The 27413-nt window shown below is 36.6% G+C and overlaps 1 protein-coding gene and 1 long non-coding RNA gene across 6 annotated transcripts in view; one reads left to right on the forward strand and one right to left on the reverse strand.

Moving 5' to 3' along the window:
- Positions 1-21438, reverse strand: part of LOC147017607 (aryl hydrocarbon receptor nuclear translocator 2-like) — a 248876-nt gene extending 227438 nt beyond the window's left edge. For 3 of the 5 annotated variants that reach the window (XM_085847344.1, XM_085847348.1, XM_085847345.1), the window contains exon 1: positions 20983-21438. In XM_085847344.1, the coding sequence (XP_085703470.1) occupies positions 20983-21010 (28 nt within the window). In that variant the 5' untranslated portion in view covers positions 21011-21438. The remainder of the gene's footprint in view (positions 1-20982) is intronic. The other 2 variants (XM_085847347.1, XM_085847343.1) reach the window with 1 other exon arrangement.
- A 303-nt stretch (positions 21439-21741) lies between these two features.
- LOC147017608 (uncharacterized) overlaps positions 21742-27413 on the forward strand; it is a 37552-nt gene continuing 31880 nt past the window's right edge. Inside the window, exons 1-2 of the long non-coding RNA XR_015049568.1 lie at positions 21742-22141; positions 23770-23849. This is a non-coding gene — a long non-coding RNA (uncharacterized LOC147017608). The remainder of the gene's footprint in view (positions 22142-23769; positions 23850-27413) is intronic.

A 27413-nucleotide genomic window follows, 5' to 3' on the forward strand; every position in this document is an offset into this window, starting at 1 on the left:
TTGGCAAGTGATTAGCAATTGCCGATATAAAAATCATGCACGAGGTGACGCCCAAGCAATGCCCAGATTGGACAAATGAACACTTATTTTAGCAATCAGAACTACTGCTGAAGTCAATAAAGAAGTTTGCATTTTGAAATTCTGCTCAAATTTAGAGATTATAGAGGTTATAACATGTGCAGAAATTCAATGAAGCCACACACACTGGAGTCTCTGGGCATCTATAAGCATTGCAATGTATCCAGCGATTCGTAGGTTTGATGATCAGGCAATCGATGAGATAAGTGAGAATAGTGAAAAAAAAAATTTTTCATAAAGAAATCATTGCGGCCTGTTCCAAGTCAAGGCATTGTTGAGCAGGCCAAAAAAAAATGACGGCTTAAGACTCCGGCGAGATGGTGGAGGGCTTATCAAGATGGCCCGCCACTATCTTCGTAAGGCTTGTTTTGGTTTTTCGTGATGAGAACTCCCTATGTTATCTTCAAAAGGGGTGTTTAAATCAACCCAAACACCCAATTTTAATTCATGCACAACCTTTGAGTTCCCTTAATATGAATGGCACGTTTCAGCCACTTTATTTCATGGTTTTGGCGTTATGGAGAAGATACACACACTGACATTTATTAGTTAGTGACAATAAAACCTACAGCGCCACTCACCAGACTTGCTCATGGGGAAAGGAAATAAGAAATGGGTAGGCCCGTATCTTTGCTAGTGAAGGAGGAGGGAACAGGTCAACAAGCTGGGGCAGGTGTTTGTGTCTCTGTCTCTGTCTCTGTCTCTGTTTCTCCCCCCAAGAACAGTAGAGAGAGGGGGGGAAAGCACCAACAGCAGAGTTGAAGGACAGCCTGGTGTTGGCATAGTAGTTAGGGTGGCGACTTGGGATCCTTGGGTCCTGAGTTCAAGCCCTGTTGGCTGCTGAATTAATACACCAGGGGGTTGACTCAGCCTATCATCCTTCTGAGGTCGGTGAAATGAGTACCAGTGTGTACTGGTACAGGGGCACTGCATCAGTGAAACAGTCACGCTTCCAAGAAATGATAACTACCATGGCAGCTAAGCTGCCCCACGCAAGAAGAAGTAGAGTTGAAGGACAACAAAAAGGGAACTCGGTAGAGCGCATACCTCCATCCTGCAATGCCTGATCCACAAAAAATATTGGGCCCCATGCATTTTTGAAATATCATGCTGTATATCGTTTTTGGCACTATCTCTCAATGGTTAAGAATCACTTTAAAGATTAAATAAGTCTCGTATCCAGATCTGGATTCGGATCTTCACCAAAATTGAATCACTTCCTTCTTGTCACACACCCAACATGTCCACCAGGTTTCATCCGAATCCGTCCACAACTTTTTGAGATATCCTGCACACAAACAGACAAACAAACAGACAGAGGTGAAAACATAACCTCATTCACCGTGGGTGGTGGAAGTAAAAATAGAGTGGGACTTGGACAAATAATGGGTGTGTGGGAGGGGGGGATGAGGGGTAAGGGAGGACACATGGGGTGGACAAATTGTGTAAGGATGGAAAAACTGGAAATATGGAGGGAGATGAGCTGAAGTGGGGGAGAGGTGATTAACAGAGGTAGAAAAGATCATTGTTTTGGATTGGAGATGACCAACAGCCGTCTTGATGACTTGAAGGGAAGAATGGAATTCAAGAGAATGTGGAAGTTGGTTCCGCAGGTGGGAAAAAAAAGAGGAAGGAATGAGTGGAGGTGAGTGCAGTGGTCCTGGATTTAGGGTTGATGGTGGACTGTGTGAGCCCTGCAGAAACCTGGGGTAAACGAAAGCACGGAAGGAGCCGAGCGTGCAAGACCAGAAAGGAGGTGGTGGAAGACAGAGAGACTACTGACCTGTCTGCGATGGGGAAGTGATAGACCCATAGACAGCTTCATCGTGGGGGAGATTCCATTAATCTTGATGGCCTTGGTTTCTACAGCGTCAAGTTGATCAAAATGCGAGGTAGCGGAGTCAGCAAAGAGGGGAGAGCAGTACTTCATCAAGCTGCAGATGAGTGTCTTGTTGGTGGATAGGAGTTCAGGTGTGCCAAGGAAGGACTTTGTATGATGGACAATGCCCAGTCAGCGGCTGGCTTTGGAGGCCAACTTTGAAATGTGGTTTGCACAAGAAAGATGATGACCTAGGAGCTTGAATGACAGAACTTCCTCAAGAGGTTTGTTCAAAAAAAGTAGATAGGAGTGTTTGCCAGATGGTCCTTTCAGAGAGAAATAGTGAGAGTATGCCGGGTATTGGCTTCATGGTTAAGGTGGCAGGCTTGAGATCCTCAAGTCCTGAGTTCAAATCCCACTTAGCCATTGAATTAATATCAGGTGGAGTTGACTCAGCCTGTCATCCTTCTGAGGTTGGCAAAATGAGCACCAGCTTGCTGGAATGATTGTGCCATTTGAGTATCCTATGTTGGTGTGGTAACCTGTCCAGGATTGTGCCCAAGAGCCCAGGAAACTGCTTCAGCAGCACCGATGCTCTATATAGAGCATGGTCCTAATGGATGGATGGATAGTGAGAGTATGAGATTTGTCAGGTTTGAAAGACATATTCCAAGTGCTTGATAAGCTTGTGATTTTGTTATGGTCTGAAGAGCGGAAGAGGCTGCAGCCTGCCCGTCTAATGGTTGAGGGATGTCACGGTAGAGGGTGGAGTGGTCAGCAAATAGATAAAGGGGATTTTCAAAAGTCAAAGAGATCGTTACTGAAGATCAGGAAGAGGACTGGACCCAGAACCCTGCCTTGGGGGACTCCAGCCTTAACAGGGAGAGGAGATGAAAGGATTCCTTTGAGAGCCACACATTAGTTACAAGAGTCGAGGAAGTCAGTAAGGAACCCAATTCTGGAGTTGGTTCGTGAAAGATTTAGTGCAAAAAAAATTTCTGGCCGACCGAACAAGAAGCAGGGAATGATTACGTTGTTAAAGAGAGAGAGAGAGGGAGAGAGAGAGAGAGAGAGAGAGAGAGAGAGAGAGAGAGAGAGAGAGAGAGAGAGAGAGAGAGAGAGAGAGAGAGAGAGAGAGAGAGAGAGAGAGAGAGAGAGAGAGAGAGAGAGAGAGAGAGAGAGAGAGAGAGAGAGAGAGAGAGAGAGAGAGAGAGAGAGAGAGAGAGAGAGAGAGAGAGAGAGAGAGAGAGAGAGAGAGAGAGAGAGAGAGAGAGAGAGAGAGAGAGAGAGAGAGAGAGAGAGAGAGAGAGAGAGAGAGAGAGAGAGAGAGAGAGAGAGAGAGAGAGAGAGAGAGAGAGAGAGAGAAAGAGAGAGAGAGAAAGAGAGTAGAATGCAAGGTGAAGAGAAAGGGTCGGCCATCAGCATCCAAGCTCGCACGTACGAGAGCTCCAGTCTCTGGGTGGTACAAACTGCTGGAGTGCAAGACAGTGTACATGTGGACGGATATATGAAGTGCTCTGGGCAAAAATTAATAAATAAATAAAAATCAATTAATCTAATCTTTCCAGGTATCTGATATACAAAAGGAGCTCGGTCTTGGCGGGCCTGCGTCCGTCCCTGTGTCCATGCATACGTGCGTCAGTCAACAATTATCCTACACACAATCGGCAGCACAGCTTGCACGTACGGGTGCAGCATAGAAATACATGCATACACACTTGTATGTGCAAGCATCATATAACGTGCTGCACATACACGGATGAGGAGAGTTTGTTTCCTCGCATGGCCCCATGCCCAATACGAGAATTGGAAGGAAGAGAGAGAATTTTTATTTATTTTGATGTTCCTCTCAGTGTGTTGTACATTATTCGGAATTCAGCATCTAAAAAGCTGTGATGAGTATCCCATGAACACTCTCCCCTCATCGCTCCCTGAGTGAATAGCTAGGACAGTATCTATACACCACCAAAAAATTGCCATTAACAACAACCGTTTTTTTTAGTTCACCTGGACTTTAGTGAGCTTATGTGATCGAACAGTGTCCGAAGGTGGGTGAGTGTCAGTCAGTTAGTCCATAAACTCTTCACTCATTATTGCTTGAACCAAACACACGATTTTTATGGTGGTGGTGGTCGTATGGCAGCTTCGCTGCCGGGGTAGCTATCATTTCTTGAAGCGTAACTGTGTCGCTGATGCAGTGCCCCTCTACCAGCACACACACTGGAACTGGTACTCATTTCGCTGACCTCGGAAGGATGACAGGCTGAGTCAACCCCCTGGTGTATTAATTCAGTGGCCGACGGGGCTTGAACTCAGGACCCTAGGATCCCAAGCCGCCACCCTAACCACTGAGCCAACACCAGGCTACGATTTTGATGAAACTTGGCCACAAGCTTCATATCTGATGCCTAACGAAGGTGTATTAACCACATCAAAATCAACGCTCATTGAAGGGGTCGATGGGGGGGTTTCTGACCCTCCAAAATAGGTATTTGCTCTCTTCTCAGACACTACACACATGATTTCGATGAAACATGACAACAACCTTCATCACCCGTGATGTATCAAAGCTTGTTCACAGCATTAAATTAACCAGGGTGGAAGGGGATCTGCAGGAGGTTTGAGTGATTGTTGTTCCTGATCCAGGTGAGCTTCAGGACACGTAGTCCTATATTTTTTTTTGCAATGACGCAAATATTGGCATTCCAGTCAACAAAGGGATGGGTCTTACATTGTTGTTATAAAAATATCAGCTACAATAAAACATGCCAATTGCTCGGATATCGATTGAATTAAACTCAGTATGGAATTTTTACCCTCGCGAAGGAGAGGGTATTGTGTTTGGGTCGATTTGTTTGTTTGTCTCTGTCTGTCTGTCTGTTTGTTTGTTTGTACGCACAGAACTTTTGAGTTTTTCTCCGCAACAGCTTGTCGGATTGAGACGAAATTTTCACCATAGGTGCGAATACTCATGTAGAATATTTTAATGATAAATATGATGTCATAGGTTACGTGGTGTGGCAGCCATGTTGGAAAAATGGAAAAACTTTGGAACTCTGTATCTCTGAAACCGCACCAAGAAAAAATTAAAACTTGGCACATAGCAAGTACTCCTCATGGGGAATGAGTGCGTTTTTTTTTATGACATCATAGGTGCCTTCATTATAACGTTATAATTACACATGTAGAATGCTACATCTGATCAGTATGAAAAAATTTTGAGGGTCATCTCAGGATAAAATGGTCCACAGAAAAAAAAATTGATGATGTCATCGGTCACGTGATTCGGCAGCCATATTGTTTTTTTTTTAATCCAAAAAAAAACTTCAAAAATCTTCTCTGAAGTGGCTGAGTAGATCGTGACGAAACTTTACAAGTGTGACTGCCTATCTATGAGGAGCAAAAGGTTCTCACAGGTGACATCATCGGTCACATGGTTTGGCACCCATATTGGATTTACCCTAAAACCTATTAAAAAAAAACCTTGTTCTCCTGAATGGCTGGACAGATCAAGGGAAAACTTGACACAAATGTTTCACAAGCCTTGGGTGTACAAGTTTAAGGAATAATTGAAAGGTCAGTCACATGGTTTTGCAGCAGTAGGGTGAATATACTGGTTCTGGCTCACTTTTCCCCATGTAAATGAATGGGGGATTTTCAGCGATTCATATTTTTTTTCCCGAAAAATAAACCCCCTTTTTATCCCAAGGTATATTTATTTGTCTCCCCTTTTAACCTGGGGACACTTTTTTTCAAATAATCCATGCAATAAGATAAAGATTTGTTAAAGGTGATTCGAAAGAAATATCTAAAACGTCTAAGCCTCGGGACACTCTTTATCAAATAACCGATGCATATTGTTTAGCTCACTCATTGAACCTATAAAGATTTGTTCATTCTCAAATTCCTTCAATAGTTTAATTTTCTTTGCACAATAATCCCCATCTAAAATATTGAAAAACAAAACATTTGAATCTTTATATTTTTTAAGATACCCCTTTTGTGCCATTACGAAATGATAAACTTCTCTTAATGCTGTTGTTTGACCACGTCCTGAGCCACATATCATTTTGAGATTATAGTAAATTGTTTTTTCATTGTTCAATTGATAACCATCAAAGTTTTCAGTCCATTCAAGGATATTCATTTTTTTCTTTACATCCTCTAACTTACTACTTTTTAAATTGATTCGCTTATTTGTTTTATTTACCTTTGTTTTAGTTATTTTTTCAATAAGACTTATTTGATATTTTTCACATTCATTATGTTTTCCATTTATATACCAAGACTGAGATTTTCTCCACTCTTTAGTTTGATTAATACTTGGTTTGACCATTTATATATTGCAAAAAAAACGCGGCGGTAGCCCTTAAAAAACCCTAACCCATCTTCCCATCGTTAAAACACAATCTATTCTATTCACTCTATCATACAATATCCATATGGAACACAATCTATTCCATTATCTAAAATAAATCTCTTATCATCAAAGGCTCCTAATGCCTTTTTATTTACTTCTTCACTATATATGTTATGTTTATAACTTCTTATTGTATTCATTTTCCTATATTCTTCTTTCTTATTCATCAAACAATTATAATAATTTCTAAAAGTTATTGATTTCTTTATTACATATTTCTTTATTCCCTTTAACCTCTTATCAATCTGATCACCATACTTATAAGCATATGCCTTTGCTCTCAATCCAATAAACTCACTCATTACTTTTCCACCCAACTCATCCTTAAACTTACCAATAACTTTTTCATTCTTTTTGGAAAATAACTCACTCTTCTTGCTGAAATTACTTGTATCATATACTCCAATATTTTTCTTCATATCTTTATAAACATCATCAGTTTTTATATCTAGGATAAAACTATCAGTGTCCATATACAACAATGAAACATTTTCACCATACTCTTTCTTTAAGTCATTATACAAATAATCATACATCAATATCTTTGATAAATCAAGAACTGCTGTTCCAATATAAATTGGTTTATCCATTACAATACTTTCCTTTTTCATATGAATTGCAGAAAAGTTCTCTGAAAAAACCTCTTCTCTCTCAAAACTTGGTTTATTTATCAATCTCGAAGCTTCTTTCCAAGATGTTGCGAATCTAATGTTTTGCCTGTTTCTAACATTTTCCATAATCTTTCCAAATACAGCATTATTCATTAATTTATAAAAGTCTCCTTCAAATTTTACTTTTGTATTTGCTGTATTGAATTGAATATACTTTTTCACCCAAGGACTTTGTTTAAATTTTAAAACTCTATGAATTTTAGCTACTCTCAATCCTTCTCTCAAAAACTGTTTTAAGCTTCTCTGATGCAAAACATATCCCTCTTTATCATAGAATGTTGTTAATAACTTTTCTGTTGATTTGCCTTTAATATTAAAACTTTTATGATAATCACTGAACCATTCTTTCTTTGGGGTTTCTTTCTCACATGCAAAAGGAAGGTCTTTATGCTTATTATGAAGATCACTCGGGTACCTCAAATCAACTTCAAAATAATAACCTTCTTCTTCGTCATTCAATTCCTCTTGAGAAGAAATAACAATATTCATCAAAGCCTTTTCATAATCCTTTTCTTCCACCCACTCTAATTTACCATAAGGCAGAGATTGAGACATTGCCCATCCATACAAATTATTAGCATCAAAATACATCAAATAATTACTATCTTTTTCACTATCATAATTTGGAAGATATTTATTATTTGCTTTAGCATATCTTTTTGAACATACTTGTGATATTCCACCTCTCTTGGACTTCTCAATCATCAAAAGCATATCAACATCACTGATTAAATCTATATCTTGTTTTGTCATTTTCAACTCCAAGCTAAACCAGGAGCTGTGAAATAGTGGGCAGGATCTAATCCATAACAATTTTTATTATGACAGAGTGATCTAAAAGCTTCAAACACATCAGCTAACAATAAAACATCTGTTTTTAGATATAAATCATGATATTCTCCAAGGTTCTTTATCTTAAATATTTTCCATATTTCTTGTGCGTGTTTATATTCCTTATCACTTATCTCTTCTTCATAAAGGTTATTATAGAAACTTTCTTTTGAAGGAAGTTGTGTTTCTTTAAATCTCATAAATGAATCCATATAATCATAAGGATAAATTCCCTTACTTGTAAGAATTTTCTCTTTACTTTGAATTTCATTCCTTGTTTGAATTTCCTCTCTCGTGAGAATTCCTTCTTTAATCAGAATTTCATCTTTAATCAGAATTTCATTCATTGTTCGAATTTTCTTTATAATTAGAATTTCATCTTCAGTTAGAATTTCTTCATTAATTTCCTCATTAATTAGAGTTTCCTCTTTACTTTGAATTCTCTCTTTAATCTGAATTTCCTCTTTAGTGAGAATTTACTCTTTTGGAAAGAATGAATTAAGATTTGGAAAAGAGTCCGTGGAGCTTAGATTTGATGCGAGGTAGGCTAGTGGTGTTCCCATAAACTTGTAAGAATCTAGAAACCTAATACGAGTTAAAGGTTTTGTGAATATCATTTTTGTAAACGAAATATACTTTTGACTTGTGTTTGTTATGGCAGAAATATTCCCTGGTGTTTTTGAAAGTTCATTTATAAATAGATGTGTATCATAGATGGCGCTGTTGTGAAGAAAGACTGGAATAAAAGAAGGTAATTTATAATTAAGATTACAACAGGAATGAGCGGGACCTCTATATTTACCAGTAAGATGACAATGATCCCTAACTTTAGACTCCTTAATTTCCCCCTCACAAATATGACATATTGTTCTTTCTAAATTCTAATTTTTCTTCTTTAGTTAATTTCATCGGTTCATTTGTTTCTTTCATTAATTTAGTGAGTCTTGTACAATCCTTTTCTAATCGTTTTACAAACTCTTGTGAAACATTTTTTCCACTATAATGTTCAAGTTTGTTATACTTTTCTCCAACAGATGATTTGATATAATAACAGAAACCACAAGGAATATGTTTTTGATATTTATTTGTATATGATTCTTTTGGATTAGGAGAAGCAATGTTTATCTTTTTAAGGATACATTCAAAATCAGCGTATATCACAAATGGGTGCATGATAGATTTATTATAATCTTCAAAAGAAATCTTTTCACCAGGTTTAGGCATTGTAATTACAGCTGATTTATGATTACTACAATATTTTGAATGTTGTTCCAATCGTTCTTTTGTATGAAATGAATTAAGACATCGCTTACAAGGATATATTTTGTTTGCTGTTCTGAATACCTGAGAAAAGATTAATCTTGATAAATTATTGATGTATGTGTAATGTGAATTCTTTCCAACACTAAAATATAAAAGATCAATGTGTGTTTCTTCATTTTTATAGTTGTTTGAAATTTTTAATATTTGAACTTTGTTTGTATCCGTTAATCCATATACATTAATAGAAAGATTATTCTTTTTCTCAAATTTAGGAATATCTGTTAGTGGCATTGGGAATTTAAAATCTTTAATGTCCAAGGTATTCTCATATTTCATATATTGTTTTACTCTTTCTGAATTATATTTTGGTGGATGAAAGTGAGCAAGAACAGACCAGAGAAAACATTTATTATCATTGTTCTTAATATTTACAACTGCCTTCTTTAGTTTTATTTCTTTTGGTAATTCAATATAAGAAGAAGCTTTAAGAGGGTTTGATTTTAGAATGTGTATATCTAAAAAGATGATTTTTTTTAATATTGAATCCACTTTCTACCACTGTATTATCAACATCCTCCTCTTGTTTTGATAGTTCTTCATAAACCCCACTATTCAAAAAATCTTGAAATGATGTTATAAAATGAAGATCTGTTCTCATATAAGGAGTTTGTTCTTCATCTTGTCTTTTCATATTCATTTTCACTCCCATATAAAACTTTAAAGTTTTCATTTCTTTTAATGTCTTTTTAATAACTTTTTCAACATCAGGTTTCACTATTTCAATTGATTCAGCTATTGATGATGGACCGGGTTCTCCAAATTGAAAAATCCTTATTTTTATATGCCCTTTAAATGCCCCATCAGTGTTTTCAATATAATAGTCTCCCTTTACTTTAAACTCATTTTTCTTGTGTTTTTGTGATTGAAGATGTCTATTATAACTACTCTTCAAAACATCCTTTGAGCAGATATCACAATGTTTTCTTTCCAACTCAAGAGGAGATATTTTATGAAATAGATTAAATGTGTGTTTGTTGGTTCGGAGGTGTTTTCTATAATGTTTATATTTGTGATTACAAACATCGCAGTATGTTGTATTCACCATATTTATATAATAAATCTTTGCTTAAACTAAAATTTTCTTGATGAAAATTTCGTTTATTTTACAGGTGAATCTGTGCTTAAAACCATTTTATCCTCCAACTTTTTCACTTAATAAATACAATGTTTCAAGACACAAAAGACAAGTTTCAATCAATCTCTTCATTTGTTAAAGATACTGAGAAATATGTCAAGGATGTAAAATTGAACAAAGATAAATATAACTATTGGATAAAAACAATTATGGTAAATAATATGAGTTCTTCAATTTCCTTCAGTGGAAGGGCTTTTAGTATACCTGGTAGAACATCAATTAAAGTATCTCTAACAAAAGTTTCTCCTCTCATTCTGGTAATATATTCAAAACTAGAAAAAGCAATGAAACAAGAAAAAGTATCAAAAAACAAAAACCTTATGTATGAAGCTTTAGAAAGAAAAGATAAGACCATCTGTAATATGCAAGGAGAAATTTGTATTTTTTTCAACAACCCTAAAGATGTAAATCCTGATGAAATAAAGGATGTTAATATATCAGGTGAAATGACATTTCGTTCAATAGTAGTTATCGATCATTTTAAAATTACCTTTAATGTAAAAAATGTTGTCGCTAAATCTGGTAATGAAAAAAAGTATATTGATATCGATGGTAATATTATTAAATGAATTTATATCGATGATATCGATGGTAATATTATAGATGAATTTCAGTTTAAGTAAAGTTTTACTTTATAAATATGCTAGACTTTCCTGATTCTCCATATGACAAATTTGAGAATTGTCCTGCGTGTGAAAGACGGGGATTAAACACAGAGTCAAAAGCCTATAAACAATGTATATTCTGTGATTATCTTCTAATTAATGATAATAAAAAATATAAAAAGGAAAATAATTCTCTTCGATTTACACCAAAAATGAATTACTTTACAAGATTGATTAGATAAATGAATGTAAAGTATGAGGGTGATAACACACCTTTCCTTACAAGGGAAGAAACTGAACGTATAAGAGAAATGTTCAAAGGATTGTTGTTATATATTATTCATAGATGTAATTTTCAAGGAAATATCAACACAAGATATTGTATAAATAAAATAATGGATTATCTTGAAATTAAACCTGAACTTAGGATAAAATATAGAGTTTCTAAAAAAGCTAATAATAAATTAAATAACCTGTTTTCCAAATATATAAATGAATGATTTTTTACCCATTTGGGAAAATAAGATAAAATTTAACAACCATAAAAATCTCCCAAATTCATTAAGATGTCTCATAGTTGGTTCAAGTGGATGTGGAAAAACCTGCTTACTTTTAAAGATGCTCCTGACTCCCAACTTTTTAGATTATGATAATTTAATAATTTTCACAAAGTCGAGTTTTCAACCAGAGTATCAACTACTCTCACAACGTTTTAATGCTGGTCTTCAAGAAGAAGATATAATCGGTTTATTTAAACATCAAAAAAACCTAAATGATTATAACATTGAAGATATAATTCAACTATTTTGTGATACACAGAGATGTAAAAAGAAATCAAATCCTATAACTTGTATTCTTAGTGATAATACGGATGATATACCGTCTCCCCAAGATTTGGATAAATCAAAAAAGAACCTCGTTATCTTTGATGATTGTGTTAATGAGAGAAACCAAACGGTAATGGACAGCTACCACACAAGAGGGAGACATTCTTCTTGTAATTGTATTTATCTTAGTCAATCGTACTTTCAACTTCCTCGTCGTTCCATCAGAAACAATGCTAATACTTTTATTTTATTCAAGTTAAATTCAATAGATATCAATAATTTTTGGAGAGATAATTGTTCTACATTATGTAGTAAAAAGAAATTTGAGGATTACATGAAGCACACGACTGAAAAATATAAATATATTGTTGTGAAACAAGATGAGATATTAAGGGATATATTTTTTGTTTTATAAACAATTACATATATAAATGACAACTATTATTGTAAATCTTGTGGGTAAATCTGCTTCTGGAAAAAACTTTCATAAATCAAGGTTCTTGTGTAGTACAAATGAGAATATTGTAAATTTACTTGAAAAACACCCCGTGATACGCATTGTATCAACAACAACTAGAGCAATAAGACCTGGAGAAGTAAAAGGTGAAGATTATCACTATATTTCAGTGGAGGAACATATGCGATTGAGGAATGAAGGTCAAATATTTGAGGAGGTTTCTCTTGGTACAACAAAATATTCACATTGTAAGAGTGAGTTAAGGAAAATAAAATCTGGTGGTCTTGGGATATTAGAAACTAATCCAGAAGGAACGAGACAAATTATTAAACATCTGAGCGGAGTGAAGATTTTATCATTCGGTTTTGATGTTGATGAAGAAACTCAACGCAAACGTATGAAAAGCAGAGATGGAAGTATTAGTGAAGAAGAAATTACAACTTGCATTAATGTTAATAAAGAATTTGATGAAATATTTTAAGAAAAGGATTTATATGAACACATCTACTTGAATGATGAAGAAAAGGAAAATTTCCCTGTTTATCTTTACGATTCATTAAATGATATTTTACAATAAATAAATGGATGCAAAAGAAAGAGCAAGAAGATTTAAGGAACATCAAGAGTTGGTTTCAAAAGTTGTAAAACAGCAGGAAGACATAAAGAAGAAACGCAGACAGAAACTAACGGGCGAAAAAGCATTTGAAAGAAAACAAGAGAAATTTTTTAAACCACTTTTAAAAACTTCCCAAGATAAAATGAAAGATGTTTCCACAGTTCCCACAGTAGAATATACTCCTAAAAAACTTCAAATGTTAAAAGATTTTGATCAAATGACAGAGGAAGAATTAGAGCATTTAGGAGAATTAAAGGTATATGATGATGACGGTTTATTTCAACAACTGGAAGAGATTAATCAACCCCCTGATTATATTGTGAATGCTCTTCAAAACAATGAATATTCAGCGGATTCAAAAACCAAAGCAGGACTCATTCCAACAGAACAACCAGCAATATTTCATCTTGTTCAAGAAAAGGTATTGATATTTAATGATGAATTAAGGTTCTTGTCTTCCATCTTTTGTGAGAAGAAACATTAATCTCAGAGTTAGTTTAAGAGGGGGTTGAGCAGAACCCATGAACCTAACACAATCATCAAAGATAACGAGGTTCTTTTTTGATTTATCCAAATCTTGGGGAGACGGTATATCATCCGTATTATCACTAAGAATACAAGTTATAGGATTTGATTTCTTTTTACATCTCTGTGTATCACAAAATAGTTGAATTATATCTTCAATGTTATAATCATTTAGGTTTTTTTGACGTTTAAATAAACCGATTATATCTTCTTTTTGAAGACCAGCATTAAAACCTTGTGAGAGTAGTTGATACTCTGGTTGAAAACTCGACTTTGTGAAAATTATTAAATTATCATAATCTATAAAGTTGGGAGTGAGGAGCATCTTTAAAAGTAAGCAGGTTTTTCCACATCCACTTGAACCAACTATGAGACATCTTAATGAATTTGGGAGATTTTTATGGTTGTTAAATTTTATCTTATTTTCCCAAATGGGTAAAAAATCATTCATTTATATATTTGGAAAACAGGTTGTTTAATTTATTATTGGCTTTTTTAGAAACTATATTTTATCCTAAGTTCAGGTTTAATTTCAAGATAATCCATTATTTTATTTATACAATATCTTGTGTTGATATTTCCCTGAAAATTACATCCATGAATAATATATAACAACAATCCTTTGAACATTTCTCTTATACGTTCAGTTTCTTCCCTTGTAAGGAAAGGTGTGTTATCACCCTCATACTTTACATTCATTTCTCTAATCAATCTTGTAAAGTAATTCATTTTTGGTGTAAATCTAAAAGAATTATTTTCCTTTTTATATTTTTTTTATCATTAATTAAAAGATAATCACAGAATATACATTGTTTATAGGCTTTTGACTCTGTGTTTAATCCCCGTCTTTCACACACAGGACAATTCTCAAATTTGTCATATGGAGAATCAGGAAAGTCTAGCATATTTATAAAGTAAAACTTTACTTAAACTGAAATTCATCTATACTTTCAGTTGTATATTGACTCATATTTAATAATATTACCATCGATATCAATATACTTTTTTTCATTACCAGATTCAACGACAACATTTTTTATATTAAAGGTAATTTTAAAATGATCGTTAACTACTATTGAACGAAATGTCATTTCACCTGATATATTAACATCCTTTATTTCATCAGGATTTACATCTTTAGGGTTGTTGAAAAAAATACAAATTTTGCCTTGCATATTACAGATGGTCTTATCTTTTCTTTCTAAAGCTTCATCCATGAGGTTTTTGTTTTTTGATACTTTTTCTTGTTTCATTGCTTTTTCTAGTTTTGAATATATTACCAGAAGGAGAGGAGAAACTTTTGTTAGAGATACTTTAATTGATGTTCTACCAGGTATACTAAAAGCCCTTCCACTGAAGGAAATTGAAGAACTCATATTATTTACCATAATTGTTTTTATCCAATAGTTGTTATATTTATCTTTGTTCAATTTTACATCCTTGACATATTTCTCAGTATCTTTAACAAATGAAGAGATTGATTGAAACTTGTCTTTTGTGTCTTGAAACATTGTATTTATTAAGTGAAAAAGTTGAAGGATAAAATGGTTTTAAGCACAGATTCACCTGTAAAATAAACGAAATTTTCATCAAGAAAATTTTAGTTTAAGCAAAGATTTATTATATAAATATGGTGAATACAACATACTGCGATGTTTGTTATCACAAATATAAACATTATAGAAAACACCTCCGCACCAACAAACACACATTTAATCTATTTCATAAAATATCTCCTCTTGAGTTGGAAAGAAAACATTGTGATATCTGCTCAAAGGATGTTTTGAAGAGTAGTTATAATAGACATCTTCAATCACAAAAACACAAGAAAAATGAGTTTAAAGTAAAGGGAGACTATTATATTGAAAACACTGATGGGGCATTTAAAGGGCATATAAAAATAAGGATTTTTCAATTTGGAGAACCCGGTCCATCATCAATAGCTGAATCAATTGAAATAGTGAAACCTGATGTTGAAAAAGTTATTAAAAAGACATTAAAAGAAATGAAAACTTTAAAGTTTTATATGGGAGTGAAAATGAATATGAAAAGACAAGATGAAGAACAAACTCCTTATATGAGAACAGATCTTCATTTTATAACATCATTTCAAGATTTTTTGAATAGTGGGGTTTATGAAGAACTATCAAAACAAGAGGATGTTGATAATACAGTGGTAGGAAGTGGATTCAATATTTTAAAAAATCATCTTTTTAGATATACACATTCTAAAATCAAACCCTCTTAAAGCTTCTTCTTATATTGAATTACCAAAAGAAATAAAACTAAAGAAGGCAGTTGTAAATATTAAGAACAATGATAATAAATGTTTTCTCTGGTCTGTTCTTGCTCACTTTCATCCACCAAAATATAATTCAGAAAGAGTAAAACAATATATGAAATATGAGAATACCTTGGACATTAAAGATTTTAAATTCCCAATGCCACTAACAGATATTCCTAAATTTGAGAAAAAGAATAATCTTTCTATTAATGTATATGGATTAACGGATACAAACAAAGTTCAAATATTAAAAATTTCAAACAACTATAAAAATGAAGAAACACACATTGATCTTTTATATTTTAGTGTTGGAGAGAATTCACATTACACATACATCAATAATTTATCAAGATTAATCTCTTCTCAGGTATTCAGAACAGCAAACAAAATATATCCTTGTAAGCGATGTCTTAATTCATTTCATACAAAAGAACGATTGGAACAACATTCAAAATATTGTAGTAATCATAAATCAGCTGTAATTACAATGCCTAAACCTGGTGCAAAGATTTCTTTTGAAGATTATAATAAATCTATCATGCACCCATTTGGGATATACGCTGATTTTGAATGTATCCTTAAAAAGATAAACACTGCTTCTCCGAATCCAAAAGAATCATATACAAATAAATATCAAAAACATATTCCTTGTGGTTTCTGTTATTATATCAAATCATCTGTTGGAGAAAAGTATAACAAACTTGAACATTATAGTGGAAAAAAAGCTTCACAAGAGTTTGTAAAACGATTAGAAAAGGATTGTACAAGACTCACTAAATGAATGAAAGAAACAAATGAACCGATGAAATTAACTAAAGAAGAAAAATTAGAATTTAGAAAGAACAATATCTGTCATATTTGTGAGGGGGAAATTAAGGAGTCCACAGTTAGGGATCATTGTCATCTTACTGGTAAATATAGAGGTCCCGCTCATTCCTGTTGTAATCTTAATTATAAATTACCTTCTTTTATTCCAGTCTTTCTTCACAACAGCGCCAACTATGATACACATCTATTTATAAATGAACTTTCAAAAACACCAGGGAATATTTCTGCCATAACAAACACAAGTCAAAAGTATATTTCGTTTGCAAAAATGATATTCACAAAACCTTTAACTCGTATTAGGTGTCTAGATTCTTACAAGTTTATGGGAACACCACTAGCCTACCTCGCATCAAATCTAAGCTCCACGGACTCTTTTCCAAATCTTAATTCATTCTTTCCAAAAGAGGAAATTCTCACTAAAGAGGAAATTCAGATTAAAGAGAGAATTCAAAGTAAAGAGGAAACTCTAATTAATGAGGAAATTAATGAAGAAATTCTAACTGAAGATGAAATTCTAATTATAAAGAAAATTCGAACAATGAATGAAATTCTAACTAAAGAGGAAATTCTGATTAAAGATGAAATTCTGATTAAAGAAGGAATTCTCACGAGAGAGGAAATTCAAACAAGGAATGAAATTCAAAGTAAAGAGAAAATTCTTACAAGTAAGGGAATTTATCCTTATGATTATATGGATTCATTTATGAGATTTAAAGAAACACAACTTCCTTCAAAAGAAAGTTTCTATAATAACCTTTATGAAGAAGAGATAAGTGATAAGGAATATAAACACGCACAAGAAATATGGAAAATATTTAAGATAAAGAACCTTGGAGAATATCATGATTTATATCTAAAAACAGATGTTTTATTGTTAGCTGATGTGTTTGAAGCTTTTAGATCACTCTGTCATAATAAAAATTGTTGTGGATTAGATCCTGCCCACTATTTCACAGCTCCTGGTTTAGCTTGGAGTGCAATGTTGAAAATGACAAAACAAGATATAGATTTAATCAGTGATGTTGATATGCTTTTGATGATTGATGATTTTGATTTTGATGATTTTGATGATTTTGATCTTTTGTCCAAGAGAGGTGGAATATCACAAGTATGTTCAAAAAGATATGCTAAAGCAAATAATAAATATCTTCCAAATTATGATAGTGAAAAAGATAGTAATTATTTGATGTATTTTGATGCTAATAATTTGTATGGATGGGCAATGTCTCAATCTCTGCCTTATGGTAAATTAGAGTGGGTGGAAGAAAAGGATTATGAAAAGGCTTTGATGAATATTGTTATTTCTTCTCAAGAGGAATTGAATGACGAAGAAGAAGGTTATTATTTTGAAGTTGATTTGAGGTACCCGAGTGATCTTCATAATAAGCATAAAGACCTTCCTTTTGCATGTGAGAAAGAAACCCCAAAGAAAGAATGGTTCAGTGATTATCATAAAAGTTTTAATATTAAAGGCAAATCAATAGAAAAGTTAGAAACAACATTCCATGATAAAGAGGGATATGTTTTGCATCAGAGAAGCTTAAAACAGTTTTTGAGAGAAGGATTGAGAGTAGCTAAAATTCATAGAGTTTTAAAATTTAAACAAAGTCCTTGGGTGAAAAAGTATATTCAATTCAATACAGATATGAGAGCAAATACAAAAGTAAAATTTGAAGGACACTTTTATAAATCAATGAATAATGCTGTATTTGGAAAGACTCTGGAAAATATTAGAAACAGGCAAAACATTAGATTCGCAACATCTTGGAAAGAAGCTTCGAGATTGATAAATAAACCAAGTTTTGAGAGAGAAGAGGTTTTTTCAGAGAACTTTTCTGCAATTCATATGAAAAAGGAAAGTATTGTAATGGATAAACCAATTTATATTGGAACAGCAGTTCTTGATTTATCAAAGATATTGATGTATGATTATTTGTATAATGACTTAAAGAAAGAGTATGGTGAAAATGTTTCATTGTTGTATATGGACACTGATAGTTTTATCCTAGATATAAAAACTGATGATGTTTATAAAGATATGAAGAAAAATATTGGAGTATATGATACAAGTAATTTCAACAAGAAGAGTGAGTTATTTTCCAAAAAGAATGAAAAGGTTATTGGTAAGTTTAAGGATGAGTTGGGTGGAAAAGTAATGAGTGAGTTTATTGGATTGAGAGCAAAGGCATATGCTTATAAGTATGGTGATCAGATTGATAAGAGGTTAAAGGGAATAAAGAAATATGTAATAAAGAAATCAATAACTTTTAGAAATTATTATAATTGTTTGATGAATAAGAAAGAAGAATATAGGAAAATGAATACAATAAGAAGTGATAAACATAACATATATAGTGAAGAAGTAAATAAAAAGGCATTAGGAGCCTTTGATGATAAGAGATTTATTTTAGATAATGGAATAGATTGTGTTCCATATGGATATTGTATGATAGAGTGAATAGAATAGATTGTGTTTTAACGATGGGAAGATGGGTTAGGGTTTTTTAAGGGCTACCGCCGCGTTTTTTTGCAATATATAAATGGTCAAACCAAGTATTAATCAAACTAAAGAGTGGAGAAAATCTCAGTCTTGGTATATAAATGGAAAACATAATGAATGTGAAAAATATCAAATAAGTCTTATTGAAAAAATAACTAAAACAAAGGTAAATAAAACAAATAAGCGAATCAATTTAAAAAGTAGTAAGTTAGAGGATGTAAAGAAAAAAATGAATATCCTTGAATGGACTGAAAACTTTGATGGTTATCAATTGAACAATGAAAAAACAATTTACTATAATCTCAAAATGATATGTGGCTCAGGAGGTGGTCAAACAAGAGAATTAAGAGAAGTTTATCATTTCGTAATGGCACAAAAGGGGTATCTTAAAAAATATAAAGATTCAAATGTTTTGTTTTTCAATATTTTAGATGAGGATTATTGTGTAAAGAAAATTAAACTATTGAAGGAATTTGAGAATGAACAAATCTTTATAGGTTCAATGAGTGAGCTAAACAATATGCATTATTTGATAAAGAGTGTCCCGAGGCTTAGACGTTTTAGATATTTCTTTCGAATCACCTTTCACAAATCTTTATCTTATTGCATGGATTATTTGAAAAAAAAGTGTCCCCAGGTTAAAAGGGGAGACAAATAAATATACCTTGGGATAAAAAGGGGGTTTATTTTTAGGGAAAAAAATATGAATCGCTGAAAATCCCGCATTCATTTACATGGGGAAAAGTGAGCCAGAACCAGTATATTCACCCTACTGGCAGCCATATTGGATTGAAGAAAAATATTCAATAATGTCTTCTCTGGAACTGCTTAATCAATCGATGTGAAACTTCACAATTATGATCGAGTAGTGATGGGGGGAATATATACGTTTTAAAATTCAACTTGATTGGACGCATGGTCTGGCAACCAGAATTATTTATTTTTTTGATATTGGTTCTTTATTTTTTTTTTTCTTCTGTTTTTATTTTAACAAGCTTTTTTGAACTTGGCTGTGTCTAGACGGATTTGAGGGTGGAGGAGTAGCAGCTGAAATGTGAATCCTATCCAGGTTCCTCCAGATGACTTCATCTTTGTTTTTTGTTTTTCTTGTTCAGGTTCCTTCTGATAGTGGGACAACTTAGCTAAATATAGCATAACAATTGTGCATTTTGTGAAGAAAGCACCAAATTTGGCACACTAGTAGCCTATCATATTATGAACAGATTTGGATATTGGGCCATCTCAAATTCAGCCGCTGATGGCTGTGGCAGCCATTTTCCACTGCCATTAAAAATTGAGATGGCCCAATATCCAAATCTGTTCATAATATGATAGGCGACGAGTGTGCCAAATTTGGTGCTTTCCTCACAAAATGCACAATCGTTTTGCTAAGTTGCCCCACTATGATGACTCCAATGCAAGACTGTACCTATTTGGTCTTCCATTTGATTTGAATTGAATTTATTTTAATTCCATTCGAGATTAAATTGAATAATAATAGTAATAATAGTAATAATAATAATAATAATAATAATAATAATAATAATAATAATAATGAACAACATCACAGGTCAGGTTTCAAACCAAAGCAGGACGTCTTGGTACCCGGCCATCACCACCAGCAGTTATAAAATGGAAGTTCTAATTATGTCTCATATTAATTATGTAACACACCAGTTCACAAACACCACACAAAAAAAAAGTCCTGATGAGGGTCTGTAATCTCTGATGGCTGTTTTCCTTGCATATTTTGACTTCGGACTGAAACAACAACAATAAGAAGAAGAACAAGAAGAACAACATTGAAAATCCGTCCTGTAATAATGAAAAGTATGTTAGTCGTAATTTAGTCACCATATCATTTAAACACTGACTGGCAAAAAATAATGAAAGAACGATTGTATATTTAATTTATGTTCCGATCATTCTAGTAAGCACCGTGAGATGATTCTCAGCAACACCTCAATGAAACGATGACACGTTTGTGAGTTTCGTGAAACCTGAAATGCGCCGTTTCCAGCCATTGCTGTGGGAAAACGAGACTGACGTAATCAAAGACTCACCTGCGCTGCTCGCCGTCGTGGCAGCCATAGGTGCACACAGGTGTGTTTGACGTCCACGGCCCTTGATGTACCTATGACCGTGTCTGTTGTTGTTGCACACTCGAATGATGCAAAACGCAACACGACAGCATTCGACCAATCACAACTCGCCTTTGCTTGAACCCCCACCCCCCGTCCCTCACGGATTTTCACATTCGCAGCCAATCAGCGAGCAGGAACGTTCGACGTCTGACCCCAATATCAACCTTCCGTTGAATTGAAAGCGGTGATGAAAAAAAATTGAAATCCTTTTTTTCTCTCAGAATCTTTTCCGCAAAGCTCATTGTCACTTCCACGAAATAACGTTTTCTTTTTCATGCAGTCAACGCCAACATGGTGATTTTGTGGCCCTTCTTGTTTCCAGCGGCTCCATCCCGAAGGAACGCGACTCTCACAGGGGTGGCCCGTAACCCGCGGTTGCCGGGCAACGGCACGCGCCGCGCGACCACGTGACCACAGAAAGCGTGACGTGCATGCGGGATGAGGCGACAGAAAGGACACTAATGACGTAAAAAAAAAAAAACGTCAATGTCTTCACAAGACTCGTTTCTTTGGTTGTAAAGATTTTTGTTTTCGGTTTTTAATGTACATAAACGTCATGTAATGCGACAGAAATCGTTTTCATTGATCATAATTGCGAGGCATTATGACGAAGCGTGCAGGAGAATAGATCGCTCAAGTTCGTGATGGAGCACTCCTTGAATTCCCGGAGGACTGACGTCGGACTGTGAAAGGCTGGGTGCGACCCCGAGGGGGCGATCGGACGCTTGCTAGATCTCGCTTGGCGCCCTCAGGGGGTGCTGCACCGTGAAGAACGCAAACACCGATATATTAATTTATAATTAATTTGGGGATACACTGCAGCACCGGTGACGTGAGCGAGGTCACGTGATCTCGATATGCGTGACGTCGAGATTTCGCGATAACTGCTTCACTGCATCCGGGCAGTTGAGGAAATCAGTAAATTGCTGATAAGTTTTGGTTATAACTTCAAATAAAATAGCTTTCGTCAATACGAAGTACTTACCAGGACATAATCTGTGTGAATGTGTGAGACAAGGACGAATTGGTTCGATTTTGGTGAAGGAAGATCCGTGAGAGGTGAGAGAATATTCTGGAGGTGAGAATTATTTAATTTTTCAAGTGATTCTTCACCATTGAGGGATCGGCCCGAAACGATATACAGTATTGTTGCGGTGCCGGGTATCGGTGGCGAGCACGACCGCTAGGGGGAGCAGTAGAGTCGGCTCCACCGAACTCACCGGAATTTAGGTCGTGACTCTCGGATAAGTCCGAAAGGCATGGGTCCCTTGCAGGACCATAAATCGCCAATAATTTGACCACGTGGGGTAGGGTTACTTGCCAAACTTCAATATACCTAATTACCCACGCGGGAAAGCTACCGGAGAATTCACACCCTCGATGGACCTCGAGCAGGACGAGCCGTTACCGTGCTTGAACCGTGCGTAACCCGAGCGGATGGTTACCAAGGCCTGTCGGTCCAAATGAACAATTTACTGCCTCGCTATTTCTCAACACGCACCGTGCAAAGCCAATAAAAGAAATGACAGGGAACGAGCTGGGACATTCAATAATAGGGAAATTTATTACAATAATAGCGGGGCGGGGAAGCACGTAAGGGCAGAGTTATCCGAATATCAGGCAGGCAATGTACAGTGAGCAAAAGCACTTAACAGTTCTACTTAAGAGACGGGGCCCACACACAGACACACACCCAAAAGAAACGGACCCCATCGGGTCTTTATTGAAGGCTTCCAGCTCGAGGAAAGGTGAGCTGGAAGCCAGAGCCTGTGCTTGGACCTGTCCGCCTCGTGCGGTCTTCGATGATCTGGCTCAGTGGCGGGACTCAAACCCGCAGCTTTCACGTGGCGTCAAGGACGAAGGCACCAGGAGTGGAGCGGCAGACGCCAGCACGATCCGGACGGCAAAAACAAGCGAGGAGGCGGCGAGGCAGGCGAAGCAAGTGATTCTCCTCAGGCTCCGACACACAACCAGGCTCCGACGCCAACACGAACATGAACACACCTCCAAAGGGAGCCTGGTCTTTTTATCCGCTCCCTGAGCGGGGCGGAGACTCGGTGTCGGATGCTCTGTGCACGCTTGGTTGGACAGGGATCAGGTGTATTGACGAGCTGTTCGCTCTTGATTGGACAGGGATCAGGTGTGTGGACGCGCTGTGAAAACTCCAACTGAACAGCAAAGGGAGCCTGGCAAAGCACTAGTTCAGTGGAGGAATTGTGAATGGGAATGGCAGGGTGGTTGGTTTGTCGGATCTAAGGATTTAAAGACCTGACTATAAAACAACTTCGCAGCGCACGTACACTTAATTACCCATTAAACAAGGGACGGGACCCTAACTAGAAACACATACTTACCGATATAACTGATCGATAAGGACTCTGGCTGTTGTGTGCGATGGGTTCCAGATTCGTAACACTATAGCATTCAACCGAGTTCCTTTCTAGTTGGTAATGGAACACACCCCACAGAGAGTCTGTTGAACTCCTTTGGTTTGCAGAACCGAGAGATAATTGTTTCAGCATCCTGCTGAAGAACTCGCATGAACATGATCAATTCAATACGGTTTGAAGTGGCACTGCTCAGATGCAGCCACTAAAGTCAGTGTTTTCAATTTAAAAAAAAAATCTCATAAACCAAATTCGGTAGATAGATGTCCTTTGATAAGATTTGACTTTCCATGTCATGTTTGTATTGTTACAACCGCAGATCCGTTCCGGTTGCCCCGGTTTGAGTGTGGCGGGTCATGTCAACTCGACTGCAACCACCAACCAAGTCCGCAGTCCAGAGTAAGTTCCCGGGCCTGTTTGCCATTTTATAATACGTGTAGAGCCGTGGAATTAGCCAGGTGCAGCGCTGATAGACGCCCGTGTCATGAACGAATTCGGCCGAGCAAAGTGTCGGTCACGACGTGGTCGAACACGGTTTGAACCGCACTCCGACTACACTGCTACCAACGCAAACCACCTAAGCCTGGTGCTGGCTTAGTGGTTAGGGTGGCTGGCTTAGGACCTTAGTGTCCTGAGTTTGAGCCCCCGGTTTTTTACCATTGAATTAACACCATATGGGGTTGACTCAGCCTGTCAACATTCTGAGGTCAGCGAAATGAGTAGCAGTGTGTTCTGGTGAAGGGGCACTGCATCAGCGAACCAGTCGCGCTTTCAAGAAATGACAACTAACGACCACGGCAGTTTATCTGTCATATGCAAGAAGAAGGAGAAGAAGAAGAAGAAGCACAAACCACCAATCAAAGCAGCCAGAACAAAAGGAATCCACCCAGAGAACAAGTGTACTAAATAAATTAAAATGGCACAGGGGAAGGATACAAGAATGAAACAGGGAGAATGTAACAATCTCAATAACAATTAAAATGAAAGTAATCAGAGATGGCAAACCCTCACCAGGACTTGTTTTGTGTGCAAAATAAATGGAAGGATGTACTAAATGAAATGTCGTTGATTACTAATTTAAGGTCTAAATAATCTCGTTGTAAATGTCGAAAGGTCTGAAAAGGTTCTAAAGGGTCTTAAACGGCCAAAGGCTTATAAATAGTGCAATTTAAAGTCTAAAGGGTTGGAATTGTCTGAAGAGGTCTTAAGAGTCCTAAAATGTCTAAAAAGGGACTAAAGGTCAAATGGGTCTACAGTGTATTGAAAGGTCTGAAAGGTATCAAGGTCTCAATGGTAGAACAGAGTCTAATGATCTTTGTGGTTCTAAAGGGTCTAAGAGGATCTAAAGGGTCTTATAGGTCTAAGGGTTCTGAAGGGTCAAAGAGGATCTAAAGGGTGTAATGAGGTATATGGGGTCTTAGGGGTCTAAATAGTCCTGGTGTTGGCTTAATGGTTTGGGTGGTGGGCTTGGGATCCTAGGGTCCTGAGTTCAAATCCCGCTCAGCTGTTGAATTAATACCAGGTGGGGTTGACTCTGCCTGTCATCCTTCCGAGGTTGGCAAAATGAGTGCCAGCATGCTGGTACACTGTGTCGGAGTGGCGACCCGTCCAGGAATGTGCCCAATAGCCAAGGAGACTACTAAGGCAGCACCAACGCTCTGCACAGAGTATGGTCCCAGTGGATGGATTGATGGATCTAAATGGTCTTATGGGTCTTAAAATGTTGTTAGGGGTCTAAAGGGTCTTTGGGGTCCTTGGGGTATTTTGGGTCTTATGGGTCCTTGGCATCTTTTTGGTCTCTGGGTCTTTGGGGTATTTTGGGGCCTCTGGGTCTTTTGGGTCCTTGGGGGGGTCTTATTGGTCCTCTGTGTATTTTTGGCCCTTAGTGTCTTTTGGGTCCTCTGGGTCTTTTGGGTACTTGGGGTCTTTTGAGTCTTCGTCGTCTTAATGGGTCTTGGGGTTGTAAAATATCTAGAGTTTAGGGGTCTAAAAGGGTCTTGAGATTTTTAAGGGTCTAATGTAATTCATACACACACTCACATTCTGTGCAGACAAACAAACAAATGAACAAGCCAGTAGGCGACGAGGGATCCGCTAGGATCGAAGCGCTGGATACGATGCTCTTCATTCTGACCGATCCACCGACGAAGATTCATTGCCAAGACGTATTGGTTCACATACAATTGGTCCTCTGCCTGGCAAGATTTTTCCGATTCGGTATTTTGCCAACTGGCACTCCTCATAAAAAATGATGGTAAATAGACACCCTATTTTTGAAGGACTACCATTTGAAAAATAAAACCTAAATAAAAAATCGGCACGAGTAAAATTTTCTTAATATCTCGAAGTGTTTAATTCCGAAGTCTCGTTTCTCCACATTCAAAACTGTAGGACAAGTATTGAAAATAGTGAACGCGGTTTTTTGTCTGCTGCATAGCAACGGGTGGTTGCTTAGCAACTAAACTCAAATGCGCACACTCCCATCACATATGGCACCTGTTTGCCAAGTTTCTTCGAAATCGGTTTGCTGGTTTGTGCTGTGGAGCCTCGCGTGTTCGCCAAGTTTCTTCGAAATCAGTTTGCTGGTTTGTGCTGTGGAGCCTCGCGTGTTCGCCAAGTTTCTTCGAAATTGGTTTGCTGGTTTGTGCTGTGGAGCCTCGCGTTGCAGACACACACACACACACACACACACACACACACACACACACACACACACACACACACGAAAAACCCGACAATAAGGGATATCTAGCGAATCCAAAAATCACTCAAAGAGTGACACTTCGCGAAACAGAACGGCACTCGGAAGAGCGCATCCCTCCACCAGGCTGAACAGTTTAAATGTTGTGTCTCACTGATAGGCTGGATCTGATTCCAGACCGGACCGATTCGATTAACCATAATCGAATCGGCTTGTTCTTGTCACCGAACCAACTCTTCCACCTCTTTTTTCACAAGTCATCCACAACTTTTAGAGATATTGTGCTGTACATAGTTTTTGGCCCCATCTCTCAATTGGTGAAGAATCACTTTAAAATTCTCGTATCCGGATCTGGATTCGGATCTTTACCAAAATTTAGCATTGCTGTCCTTGGCCGGTCACCTACACACACAATTTCAGAACGATTGCTTGAAAACTGTGACCAAAAATCGTGTGACAAACAAACAAACAGACAGACAAAATGCTGACTTAACAAAAAAAAAATTTTACCAAGTAACCAACAGACCCAAATGCAATACCCTCTCTGGCAAAGGTAATGAGAACAGCATTCGGTAGAGCGCATCCCTCCACCAGACTGAACAGTTTACATCTTGCATCCCACTGATATGCTGGATCTGTATACAGACCATTCGTCCTTGTCACACACCAGAATCTAATCGGCTTGTTCTTGTCACTTCCCCAAACTCATCCACCAAGTTTCGTTCAAATCCATCCACAACGTTTTGAAATATCATGTGTTACTGTATACCGTTTTTTTGGCCCCATCTCTCAATGGTGAAGAATGACTTGAAAAAAATTTTCAATTCTCGTATCCAGAACCTCATCTTTACCAAAATCGAATCAATTCGTCCTTGCCGCACACCCGATCCGTCCACCAAGTTACGTCCGAATCTGTTCATAACTTTTCGACAGACACATACTTTTTTGACCGATAACCTACTCACAGACAAACAAACAGACAAACTCAAAATATTGTTGCGAATTCGCGCCCGCAGGCGTGCGAGCGGCCACGTAACTCGAATCGTGGCACGTCGCCCACTGGACGGACAATTCCGTCGTGACCCTCTCGGACTAACGCCGGGAACTAGTCACGGGTGGGCCTTTCGGCCTCACCACGATCGTGCCAATCGGCCCCCCGCGTGGGATAGGGTTGCTCGCCAAATTCAACCTACCTAAGTACCCACACGGAGGGTAGACCGGGCGATCGCACCTCGCCGCAGGTCGACTTCGGACACGAGCAA

Source organism: Eptatretus burgeri, chromosome 11, assembly GCF_056783735.1.
Source record: "Eptatretus burgeri isolate ZD-2024b chromosome 11, Ebu_testis_v1, whole genome shotgun sequence".
In the NCBI taxonomy this organism is placed as follows: domain Eukaryota; kingdom Metazoa; phylum Chordata; class Myxini; order Myxiniformes; family Myxinidae; genus Eptatretus; species Eptatretus burgeri.